General features: G+C 43.6%; 1 protein-coding gene across 1 annotated transcript in view; it reads left to right on the top strand.

Annotated features, from left to right (window-relative positions):
* The window catches only part of adarb2 (adenosine deaminase RNA specific B2 (inactive)), a gene marked incomplete at both ends in the record, with an annotated part of 206906 nt that overhangs the window by 165024 nt on the left and 28836 nt on the right, over positions 1-13046 (top strand). Inside the window, 1 exon segment of the mRNA XM_083995243.1 lies at positions 10915-11029. Coding sequence (XP_083851369.1) covers positions 10915-11029 — 115 coding nt within the window.

The following is a 13046-nucleotide window of genomic DNA, read 5'->3' on the forward strand; positions in this document are numbered from 1 at the left end:
CGGGCACAAATGTTTGGCTTGGGTTGAAATATTTTCTGTCGTCTGGACACATCAGTTCCTCAGTTTGTGCAGTAGTTTGTTAACCCTGTACGCTCCTCCTGGCTCTCAGTTTGTTACAACACCACATCTACAATACAAGTTTTGCAACCAGATCTAATTCAGATGAGGTTTACCGTCCAGATCTGGAGCAGAGTGAAGATGTTTCCTGTCTACTGCATTTACATCTTTTCAAAATTCAACCGTGCAATCTGCCTGTGCATGAGGTCAGTTTTATCTTGTTCCTTGCTGCTTCTTCTTCGTCTTGGCTGATTGGGCTCTTCCTGTGATAAATCTCACCCACTGCAGCTGCAGCACTAAGAAAATAGCCGGTGCTTTACTCTTCCTGAGCAGCCCCAGAGGAGTTGCTAAAGTAAATTGGTCAGAATTAATGTAGGAAAGACACCAGGTGGAGGCGAGTAACAACACACAACACAACAGCCACTGCAGCAGTTTTTCCTCCTCCTCCACCACCTGAGATGTGTCCCAAGTGGAGCTCACATCCGTTACCTGAAATAGATTTCCAGACCACGAAGACGAGCTCCCACGTCGTCGTATACAGTACAGTAGCTGTAGCGGTGTAGCGGAGGAGCGTTAACCTTGATGCTCATCCAAGAGGAAGCCGGCCAGACTCAGCCGGGCCCGTCGCGCGCCGTGTGGTGGCAGGTCGCACTGATGTTCTGTCTGACTGAGGAGCGAGAGCCTTGGCCCCGTTTTTCTGCCACATTAGGTCCATACTGAAGGTGGCACTCAACTCCCCCACTGAGGAAAGATGGTGTGTGTATGTAAGTATGTGTGTGTTAAAGGACAATTCCAGGCAAATTCAACCTCTAGTTTCCCCAAATTTTAGGTCTAAAAGAATGATTCTGCAGATTATTTTTTTTAAATCTCCTGTTATGCAGTACTATTGTCTGTCCCCGTATCGCCACAGCAGTGTATAATGGGAGCAGACAGATCTTAGGCTGTTTAGGCTGTTTACATCCCACAAAACCACAATTATTTTTATCAGATGGTTTCAAACGTACACCGAGGGGTTTGTCTACTTTAAGAAAGACAACACGTTTGTAAACGGAGCTGTAATACGAAGTCTCGCGGAGTCTCGCGCAACAGTTGATGCGCTCAGTATGTTTACAGGTAGAATAAACAACAGTCAGATTTACGCTCTGTCCAGTGATGACGTAGTCTAGAAATCTAGCTGCACCCTAGCGGCAGCAGATATATTTGCTCCGTAGGTGGGTCTAGAAAACGAGAAACGAGCCATAGGAACTTTTTGAGTCTCAAACACCGATTGTGTTCACCAATCACAGCGCTCTATCTGTTTAGAGAGCCGTTGGGCGGCTTAACGCGATGACGACATACATTTTAATTGGCTTGTCAGGCTAACGTCATCCTGCTCTTTGCTCTGATTGGTCGTAGCGCTACCCTATTGCTTGTAGAGGCAGTTTGAAAGACAGCCTTCATCCCGCCCCCTGAATTGAGCCGAGGTCTACCGGTCGTTTCCAGACTATACATTTTAGTGATATAGTCTGGCTTGTCAGGCTAGTGATGACGCCCAACCCTGAAAAACTTGCTCGCTCTGTCTCTATCTGGACGACATTTCGCAGCCGCGTCCCGCCCCTTAAACACTTCTTATTGGTTGAAAAGTACACGCTGCTTCCTGTTGACAAGCTAGTTAGCAGAGAGAGGAGAATATAATGAGAGAATTGCATTGAAATGAAAATTTAAAAAGATAAAATAGCGCCTAAAAATAGTGCCAAAAGGTTGTTTACGTCCCTCGATAATTTAATTGGTTTGGATTCTGAACCAATAGGATATACTCACGATAAAATCGTCACGTTCTTTTAGACCTAAAATGTTAGGAAACTAGAGCCCCAGGTTGAATTTGCCTGGAACTGTCCTTTAAGAGGAGGGAACCAGTGAGAGATGTAGGTGTGTGTGTGTGTGTGTGTGTGTGTGTGTGTGTGTGTGTGTGTGTGTGTGTGTGTGTGTGTGTGTGTGTGTGTGTGTGTGTGTGTGTGTGTGTGTGTGTGTGTGTGTGTGTGTGTGTGTGTGTGTGTGTGTGTGTGTGTGTGTGTGTGTGTGTGGATATTAGCCGATGCAAACAGAGACAGGGGGGTTTATTTTGTCAGAGGAAGCAACAGCAGCAGCCTATTTTCCCTCTTTGTGTCATGTGATGTAGATTATGTTGTTTCCTCACTCCGCCTGACAGGATGAGAAAATTATAGGCTCTGACTCACTGTTGGCTTCTGAGTCCTGGCACATCACTGCCCTCTATCACAAAGCAGCATGAGAGAGGGAAGCCTGACAACAGAGGAGGAGGAGGAGGAGGAGGAGGAGGAGGAGGAGGAGGAGGAGGAGGAGGAAGACGAGGAGGAGGATGCAGGGTGGTTAAAGGGAGAAGGGGAGAGCGAGTCTGGAGGGTCGGACTTAAAAAGATGAGGAGAGAAGGGGAGGAAACATGAACTGACAGAGAGGTGAAGGAGGGGAGAGAGGAGGAGGAAGGAAGGAGAGGAGGAAGGGGAGGAAAGGGAGAGCTGGGCTGAGTGCCAGGGTCTATTCCACCTTTGCTCTCCAGGCCTTTCTGAGCTGCCACCTCCTCTCACCTCGGTAATGTCATCAATGAAAAGGGCCTTTAGGAGGGATGGAGGACTTGACTCGGGGTTCAGACTGTGACCGACACCGGCTGACGCTGCCAAGCCAAGCAGGAATCTGTTCAAATTAATTGGATGTCACTTTCAGGTAAAAGGAACAAGGCAGGTTTTTCTTTTCTTTTCTTTTCTTTTTTCTTTCTGTTTCTCGCGCTTCAATACGGCGTCAGAGGAACCGGCAGCTTTTGGGCTAATGAAACACACTCAGTGATCTCAAAACAAGGCTGCTTTCCTTCTCCCTGCTCGAGCGCGACTCAAGGTTTCTACTTCACAGACGCAAAATGTGTCAGTCGTTATAATGAAGACATATAATATGGGCTTTAGTGGGAGTGATTTACCTCAGCTGCACCTACAGTAACAGGCATTTTCATTATTGATTATTAACCTGTTGATTGGACTCTTTTAGTTTATGAAAAGTGAGAAAATATGTTCTGAAGTTTGTTTTTCACAGCTCCGATACAGAGAGACAGCCAAGGCGACTTCTTCAAATGTCCCAATTACCCAAAGATAACAGACAAAAGCAGAAAAAAATCTGGGAATCCATTATCAAAAATGTTGTCAATTATATGAATACTGTTATTTTTCTTTGAAGAATCCATCCTGGGGTGAAGACTGGTGACGAAGTGTCTCAAATCCATCCTAAACCATCTGACGAAGTGTCTCAAATCCATCCTAAACCAACAATCAGATGTCCGTATGATCAGATAAACAGATAATTTATAGAAAAATGTTTAAAAAATCCCTAAAACACTCTTAGGTTTGGTTGAAATCTTCTTGATTTGTGGAACTCCTGTACGACATCTCAAACTTTACATTCAGACTTGTGGTTTCAGCCTTTTTCCAACCTCATTGCCCACTTGATACCCACATTACCCATATTTGTCCCTCACCATTAAAAGTGCATAATAAAGAGTTCCCTCTATTTCTATTATGAACAAAAGGAAGAAAAAACATATATCAGTGTCAGTGTCCACATAAACCCACTGACACTTTTAGACAATTTAGAAAAACTCCTTTAAACGAACACCACTGAAAAACGACTTTTCTCACCTTTTCCACCTTTTGGACTACTCATCTAGAAACTTTAAAATCAGCTTAATTAACTAGTTACAGCCGATAAAGCAAAGAGTTTTTCTTTTCAGATGATAAATTTCAGGGCTAGAGAGATGAGAAAGCTGCTTTTTTTTAATCTGAAACCAAACATCCATCGACTCTGACTAAAAGATTTGATCGTAAACAGCTTGAATCAGTCTGTGATCGACTGGTTTTAGTCGTTTAAAGCAGATTTCATCAGATAACTCACTCTCATTGGAAAAAGTCATTGTGTCTTTGAGATATAAACTCTCCTCGTGAGTCGACTGAGTCTGAACCGATGATGTGAAGAATAGACACGTCCTTCTTCATCATTCTTCCTCTGTCACTGCACAGCGACAGACAAACACCGGCTCATTCAAGCAGAACATAAACAACATGAATTTGAAAGGTCAAAGGTCGACCGTTCGTCTCCTCTTCTTGTTCTTTTCCTTTTCCATCGTTAGGGAACGTTTAACTGAAGGTGACTGGATGCGTTGTCACCGTCGCCACCGCTCTGGAGCTTGACGATCTTTAAGTTCTTCACCGTGTTGTTGACTGTTGGCAGCGTCTCACTTCCTCCTCCTCTTCCTCTGTTGTTGTTGTGTTCAGTGGAAAAGGCCCGAGGCGGACACTGGAGTCAGAGCCTCCGTATGTGCACATGCATACATACACAGGCAGGGCCGGCCCCTGGCATAAACACTCTATGTGGTTGTTTAGGGCCACAGCCGTTAGGTGGGCGGGCCACATGATCAGAAAGGTACCGGGGTTCATTCAAGTCATTTAAACATCCTGAGGTCTGCACGTGCAGCTATGAGCTTTACAGTGGGAGCCACATAGAAATTCCCCTGCCATGCTGCTGCCATGCTGTTCCCATGCTGTTCCCATGAGAGTTCCAGCAGAGCTCCAGCAAAGTCCCAGCAACTGGAGTGACCCCCTCCTTTTCCTGGGTGTGACTAGTTTTTACTGGAACTCCACCCATTCAATGAAATACATGACATGACCAGGAGATGGCGCTTCTCTCACAGAACAGTACATATCGCCAGAGGCGGCATTTAAAGTGCCGCCGCTGGTGGTGAGTGGAAATTCACATAATTCATAGAACCACGAGTACATGTTTGATTTAAGAAGTGAAATTATAACAGACCTAGCTACTGGAGATGCGCTGGCCACTGTTTTATCTGGAAATAAATTGTTGTAGCTAATAATACCTACTGTCAATTTTTTTATCACAATTTATTTACTGTGAATCTACATTTAAATAGGAAAAAACTAAGGGAGTGATGAAAGCCTTTTTAAGATGTTTGCAGTTGCAGGTATTCAGTGCATGCCTTCGACCAGGGAATTAGCATTATCATTGCTCAATCTTTTGTTTGCCCTAATGGGCCACCTATTGGTCACCCATTGTCACACAAATCGCGCAGAGCCTGCAATGGAGCTGGCTGTTCAACTTTGAAGGAGAACCGGGGGAGGGGAGGTTATGTTGGAAGGCTAGCTGGACCAGACTCTCTCCTGAGCAACAACACACTCCAAACCCCTGAACATTCACACCTGCTCCAGAGCATTACCATCTCCAAGCATCCCCCACTGCTTTTCTGATTAGAAAATGAGCAGGTATTTTCTTAGAAGGTCCTGCTTTAAACATTTTTATTTTCATGATTATCTTACATTATTATCAAACAGGATTGCAGATGTTCTGAACATATGGAGTCAGTGCTGGAATTTCATTTAACTCTGTACTTCCTCTGGATTAAATTTATTAATTAAATGTATTGATTTTTCACTATAATTTACTAGTTATAGCACAAGCCTATACTGTCAATCCCCCTATAAACCCCATTCCGATTTGATATCACAACTTCACAAAGTTGAAGACTGCTGCACCTAGTCTAATCTTCGTATGACTGAATTATTCTGCATAAGACCCTGACTAATACTCATAGTAATGCTGCATTAGCATCAAAACAGAGTAGGCTAAATAAAAAATGATCATACATAGTAAAAAATCAGGGGCCCACTTTAGTATTCTTTCAGGGGCCCCAGAATTCCTAGCAACGGCCCTGATTATCTGACTAACTTGCTTATCTCAGTGGACCGGCGGATCAGCTGGTGTGCAGTGCGCGCTGTATAGTCTCTCTCTCTCTCTCTCTCTCTCTCTCTCTCTCTCTCTCTCGCTCTCTCTCTCTCTCTCTCTCGCCCTCTCTCGCCCTCTCTCCCTCTCTCGCCCTCTCTCCATCGCGCTGTACGTCTTCACAAGACACAGGTCGACGTGTGTGGGGTGAGATGGAAATTAGAGCAGAGCGCACCTTCGCTCTCATGTTGAGTTCCATATTAAGACAGGTGCGTCAGTGCCAGTAGATCGCGCGTCAGGCATTTGGCTCTCCTAATGGGAATGGCTGGTTTGACGTGACTTTATCATTAAGAGTGAAAAAAAAAAAAAAAAAGAGAGAGAGAACTGTCAACCACTCTAGACGCGTCAGGTCAGCATAGCGCAGGGGGAGGGATATTAGTATTCTGTGGTGAAAAATACACTCATTCATGAAATTTTATTGAGAATTTTACAGAGGTGCACAGCGCATGTTTACGGTGTCCGACTGTCCGGCGACTCTGACCCCTACACCGCAGCAGCCAGCAACAGACTTTTACAACATAAAAGCATGTGAGCAACATGCATTAATGCGCAATAAAATAAATGTCGGCGTTATGGTTTAATGAGTTGCCATAACGCAACTTGCACAGCCCTAATAAATACACAAATGTAGCCCGTGGCTCTGAGACGTGACTCGCTGTGGTCACTAGAAATTTATTTATTTATTTGCGGATCGGGAGTGAATGAGCAAGCCAGAGATGCACAGCAGATTTCATGGTTGCCGACTGGCAAAAACCGAAAGAGGGGCTTGTAAATAACTGTTTATATTACAGGTTTCACACAAACAAACAAAAAACGTCCAGTAGCCTATGTTTAGTCTCAGCTGTGCCATGACGAGGGCGCACGACGCACAATCATGTGGTTTTAATTTATGATAATTAATTATAATTAATATAATATATTATATTATTATAATTATTTCTCTTTCCTCTTGTTTGAATATAAGGACGGTCACTTAGGACCACACTTTCATTTTACACAGTCTCGTGCGTTTATATTCACGGACACGTTGGCATGTTGTTTATTTATTGGTTAGGGTTTATTTGCGCACCGTATGCTTCAGTGTTACCATTAAAACCACCACAAGGCAACCATTTACTAGAATGCAAATTCTGTAGACAGGTAAACTGCGAGTGATATACATTTTTATTTGTGCTCTGTCGGTGTTTATTTATCTTTGAAGCTACTTATAGATCGCCTGTTTTGGAGGCAATTATAGCAATTCATCTGAGGGAAAAAGAAAGGAGGAGGAAAAGTGATTGACAGATTAACTCGGGTCAAAATCACTGCTCCTCCCCGTGGACAAATGAGACACTGCAGCTGATTTTCACACGGGCTGCAGAGGGGCGTTAACAGTCGTGGCTGCGTTCGCTACGTCATCGCGGGGGATTAAATTATCGCCACGGGCCAAGCGGGAGCCCGTCACGGACCCGCCACGGACCCATCACGGTCCCACAGTGGTCCCACCAGGGACCAGGGGGAACTTCTAGGTGGCTACATCTGTATATGTCATTTGAAGTCAATATTCAGCTTCTTTTATCTCACATTTGAGACATTTGGTGAAAATAGAATGGCAGAATGACAACATTTGTGCTCAAAAAGCAATTTTACAAAATTTCATTTTAGACTTGTTTTCTACACTTATATATTACTGTATTCATATCCTATTTCAAGCACCAAAACAGTTCATTCTCGTGACTGAAGGTGTGTTTTCACAAGGGATATGACATTTTTCAAAAAGCACACCTCAAATTTCCAGCATTTGGCCTAAATTATTTCTTTATACAGTGTTGTAGGACAAACTGGCCTCAGTGTGCTTACAGCGGAGGTTCTAATATTTAGACATAAAACACTTGAGTATTGTTACATCTGCAAGTATCTTAAAAAGATAAATTTAAGAAAATATGTAAAAGTCGAGAAAATGGCCTCAAACCTCAGAGGGAATAAACACGTCTGTATTCAGTTTTAACCAGTGATTTGGTGTTTGCGCTTAGAGTGCAGGGCCACAAACAAAAATCTTGTTTAGGGCCACCAAAATCCTAGGGCCGGCCCTGCACACAGGCACAGACAGGCCACCCACCACACCATAACACGGGCTGCGAGCACCTCCACCGCCGCCGCCGCCGCCACCGACTGTGAGAGTATTTCACAGCCCTGACGAGGGCTATAATGTGCAATATGCTCACTAATTCAGCCGCTCTCTCCCTCCCTGTGCCTTTTTTTCACCCTTAATCTCCCTCCCTCCATCTCTCCTTCTCTCTCCTTCTCTCTCTCTCGCTCTGTGCGTCTGTCACCGCGGCATCTGTTGATGTCCTTTTAGCGACCGGCGGGGCTCAATCTGTCCGAAAGGCCCCACCACTCCGCTGCCACTCTGGTGCCATCTCCCGGTGATCCGTTTATGCTCTACAGTTTGGCGTGAAGGCCGCTGCGAGACTAAGCCCTTAATTACCACTGGAGTAAAGAGCATTAAAGGTTCGCAGGGCTGCGGATATGATCCACACGGCTTTGCAGCGTCTGTCTAACAGCGTGGAACGAGTGGGGAATGTGGGGAGGAGGAGGAGTGTTTGTTGGGCTGAAGAGATCGACAGAAGAAGCCTCGAACGTATCATTTTCTCTTCTTATTAAATCCTCACAATCTGCGTTTGAGAGACCTCGTGGTAGTCCGTGACAACTCCTTCCTCATGGCTTCGTTGGCACAAATAAACGGTTTTTGGGCAGAAAGACGCGGGAGCAGGAAGAAGCCGAGGCTCCGCGTGGCAGATGGCGGAGAGAGTGAAAAACTGATGTAAAAATAATGTCCAACATGTTCCTCCACTTCAGTGAAGCCAGAGAGGAAACAATCAGATTGAGAAGGTTGAGAAGCGTCAAGACTCTTCTTTGGTTACGGAAAATGTTGATATAATATTTGGCCGCGGTCATGATGATGATATTAAAGCCAGAAATGCTGCAAATCGGAAAAATATGTTCAATATTAACTCTCTGTGGGTTTGGTCATTAGATCACAGGCTCAGATAGAGTGAGAGGAAGATAAGAGATGATCGATAATAGATGATCGATAAGTGTCCAACATCTCTCATCTCGCTCTTTCACCTCTGAGTGAAGGAAGCATGAGCACCAATGGGCCACTATACTCTACATTGATACAAAACTGTTGTTTAGATTGTAAATGTGTGAGTTTTAGCTAATTAACATAAATCTAATGAAACAGTTTCTAAGACAAAGTAAAGAAGGATCAAACCAAAAAGAAAAGAAACAATGATGAAGCGTCTTTTCCACTGGTGAGAAACCTGCTAAGACTTGTTAACATTGAGCTTTTGCCAGAGACTCAGAGATGAAATGTGACAGATCCGTTTTACCAGTTTGCACGATGTGTTGCAGCTCGCTCCTCCTCCCCTGAGTCTGTGTGTGTGTGTGTTGAAGTGTGTGTGTGTGTGTGACTTCACCCCCTGCAGTTGTGTGTGTAAGGTCGGAGAACAAGGGCAAAGTTGACTGACAGTGGAAAAGAGGTCAGGCAGCTTTTATTAGCAGGTTTTACCCACTTTTTTTTTTTAAACTGCTCACTTGACTTCATATCATGAGTTCATATCATAACTTTTTTAAATCTACCTTTTATTGCAGATTCTATATTGTATTTGGGGCATCTTTTTAAATGCTCATGTTCATGTTTGTAGTAGGATGTGGGGAGAGGAGGGTACCATAACGGAAAAATTGTGATGGTGGGAATTTCATGCATCGTTGATTTGTTGTGAAAGGTTTTATCATTTACTGTTGTTGATGTCAAGATGAGACATTTGCTGTTTATTCTGTTTTAAACTTAACACAACTTGACTCTAAATTCAGACTAAAGTTCGTATCAGGCAACAACAGCAGAGTTCATACCCCTATGGTCAATTTAACTAGCCTGATGCATCAGCCGCTTACTTCATTACATTTCATATAGCGTCTGAACACGAGCCATAGGGATTCGTTTGCTTCCGGGAGGCGGTTGCTTACATTTGCTTCAACTAATCGCTGCTGCTTGGTGGTCACGTGTGCTATACACCGGTTAAGCTCATAGGTTAATCTTGAGCGCTTGAGTTCAACGTCATCGCCTTCACTTACCCGTCTGTTCGCTGATTGGTCCGTCCGCTCTGGCGGACGGAGCAAACCGAAACGCATTGCTAGTGTCCTGACTACATGTTTGAGGCAAATGAAATTTGCCGGAACCAGTAGGCGGCGCTAGCCTGGCTACAATTTAACCTCTAAAAGAGATGAAGATGTAAATACTGTAGATACTTGCTGGGGTCAACTTTTCTTCTACTCAGGAAGCAGAAAGTGTTTTCCAGTGGGAGACAATGGAGATTAAAGGAATAGTTCACCAAAAACATGAAATTCAGTCATTAGTGACTCACCCTCATGCTGATGAATACTCCGGAGTAGTTTTTTATTCCTCAAAGTGCATCTGGAGACCCGGGCGGCCGGTTTGTAGTCCAACGAAATTCTTATACAGTATGAGAGTCAATAGAGCCCGACACAAAAAGGTCCCTAAAACTACACAAAAATCTTGTAATATTCCTCCTTACTGCTCATCCGCTGCAATCCAAGTGTCCTGAAGGGATATAGTCCAGAATTTACTCGAAACAACGTTATTTAGGACGTTTTTACAGCCTAAACAGTCCTGTATTGAATTTGAAATCAGAGCGCAATACGGTTTAGGCTGTAAAAATGTCCTAAATTATGTCGTTTCGAGTAAACTCTGGACTATATCCCAGAGGACTACAGTAGATGAATTTAATTTTTTGGTGCACTATTCCTTTAAACCTTGTATTACTCAACAAACTGTATGCAAGTCCTGTAACCATAACTACAATGACACATAACAGGGACAAATTTCACTTTTTTTGAACAGGTAAGTTGTCACCCAAACCGTCACAGATTTTAGAGAAGCAGAATATTTTCAGAGCATTGATGAAAAAAAAAAAAAAAAAACCTGTGAAGTCAGAAATTAAGGGAGCGATTGTGTTTTCGCAGGACTTTGCCGATTCAATATTCCACTTGGTGCGGGAGAAGTACCGGTCGCTGGTGGGCGGCTGCAGTCCTGCGCACGCCCGACACAAATCCCTGGCAGGCATCGTAATGACCCGAGGTATGGAAAATTTCATTGACTTTTATATATCACTTTGAATTATTGAAGTGGTGCAATATAGAGAGAGTGAAGGAGGAGGGAAGTAAAAAAAAAAAGGAAAAAAAAGGAGTGGGGAGGAATTCTAGATTGAGAGAGAAAACTGTGAAGTGAAGGTGGAGGGAGGAAGAGTTTCCTCCACAGCGAGCGGTACCTTGGGCTCCTCGTGCAGGAGAGTGTAGTGTACCTTCCTGATGAATTATTGACTACTCAGGGTCTCTGAGGAGAATGAGACATGGTGGTGAGTGTCACTCATCCCCCACCGCACGCTTGGACTCGCTGTTCTCAGGCAGCTCTGACAGCGCTTCCCGACGCCACAGTGGGAATCTTAACTAGATCATCTAAAAACTTAATCTGGAAGCCGAGTGAGGAGGAGGAGGAGGAGGAAGAAGCAGCGTCGCACTGTTGTTCTCCTGCAGCACGAAACAATGAGTTATTACTACACATTTATCTTTCATTGCTTTATTTATCTTTCATGTGTGGCGTTTGTTGCACTTAACATCCCACACACACAAAAACCACAAACAAAACACACATGTCTTACACATGCCCACATAACATAGATAATCTACAAGAAATCTAAAGATGCTGACTTTTTAAAAATGTTTTATTATTTAAAAAGAAACTCAACTTTTTACATAAACAGAACAAAATCATCACAAAAACTAGGTGTTGTTTATCTGTATTGCTTTATATATGTTCAAATAATACAGATTTACACACACAATAAGAGACGGGAAGAAGCCTCAGAGGAGCTTAATCTGTGCCAGACTCTCCAGAGCAAAGATTACATCACATTAATCCAATACAAAAAAAGAAAGGGAAACGCTGGAATGATTAAAACTGAAAAGAAAAGAAATGTAACAATATAAATAATAATTAGGATTAGTCACACATAGCTGTGTGTGTTCGCATGTTAGCTATCACCTGTGCTGGTTGTTTATTTCCAGTAACACCCAGTGCGTTTACATGGACTTGGATTTTTGAGTATCCAGTTTTTGTGTTGATGTATTAAAAAAACAAAGCAGAAAAACACCACAAGCACCTGCACAAGTAAGATGCAACTGTCATAAACCAGGATGGTATTTATCATGTATACAGGGATATGGATAACCATTTTGCCTGTACCTGCCTCCACCAAACTGAAGGCCAATACAAAAACGGAGATGGAGAGGTAGCTGACAGAGGCTGGTTGGTTTGTTTTGAGGTCTGAGCTGCAGGTTGAATAGTGTAAAATAACATCAGAGGTGAGCAGAGCTGGTTTTGAGGCTGTGATGAGTCAGTGGTGCAGGTAAAAAAGGAGGTGACCATGTGAAGAACCTGTAGACCGACCTGCTCTCTTCTAGCTTCAAAGACAAAACGCATGCATGTAAATGTTTCTCATTGCAACAGAGTGGATTAATTAGTGGCTGCTTGTATGAGTCGAGAAGAGCGACAGTGGATAAACGCTGATGGCAGCTGGACGCTGAGCCAGTTTGACCTGCCAACACAGTTTAACTGTGAAGATATGAGGCCGGGCGAAGCCTTCAACTCTCTGCTCTTTGCTTTAAATGTTCGTCAGCTCAGTGCCAGAGAACAGAGGCATCGTTTAAAGGGATAGTTCAACATTTTGGCAAATTGGCCCATTGCCATAATCCTTATAGTCTCAGGAGTAGGTTCATTACTTGTCGGTGCAAGCTATGTTTAGAATGGCGGAGCTGCCCAGAGCTACACTACGGAGGAGGCTAATGGGATTTTTTGGTTTCCCTCATCAAACTCATCAAATACACAATTGCACATTCAACACGCTATGAGATAATAACGAGACATTTAGAGACAGAGTTGTTTTAGAGGCAAATGCAGAGACTGCTTGCTGAAAAACTGCCCCCGACGGGAATGTGCGGTTTTGCATGAGTTTCATTCAAAACGAAGGTCACAACTTGTCCACCAGAGCGTTTAGGAGTTGTTGGATTGTGCATTTGATGAGTTTGATGAAGGAAAC

Source organism: Trachurus trachurus (genome assembly GCF_905171665.1).
Source record: "Trachurus trachurus genome assembly, chromosome: 20".
In the NCBI taxonomy this organism is placed as follows: Eukaryota; Metazoa; Chordata; class Actinopteri; order Carangiformes; family Carangidae; genus Trachurus; species Trachurus trachurus.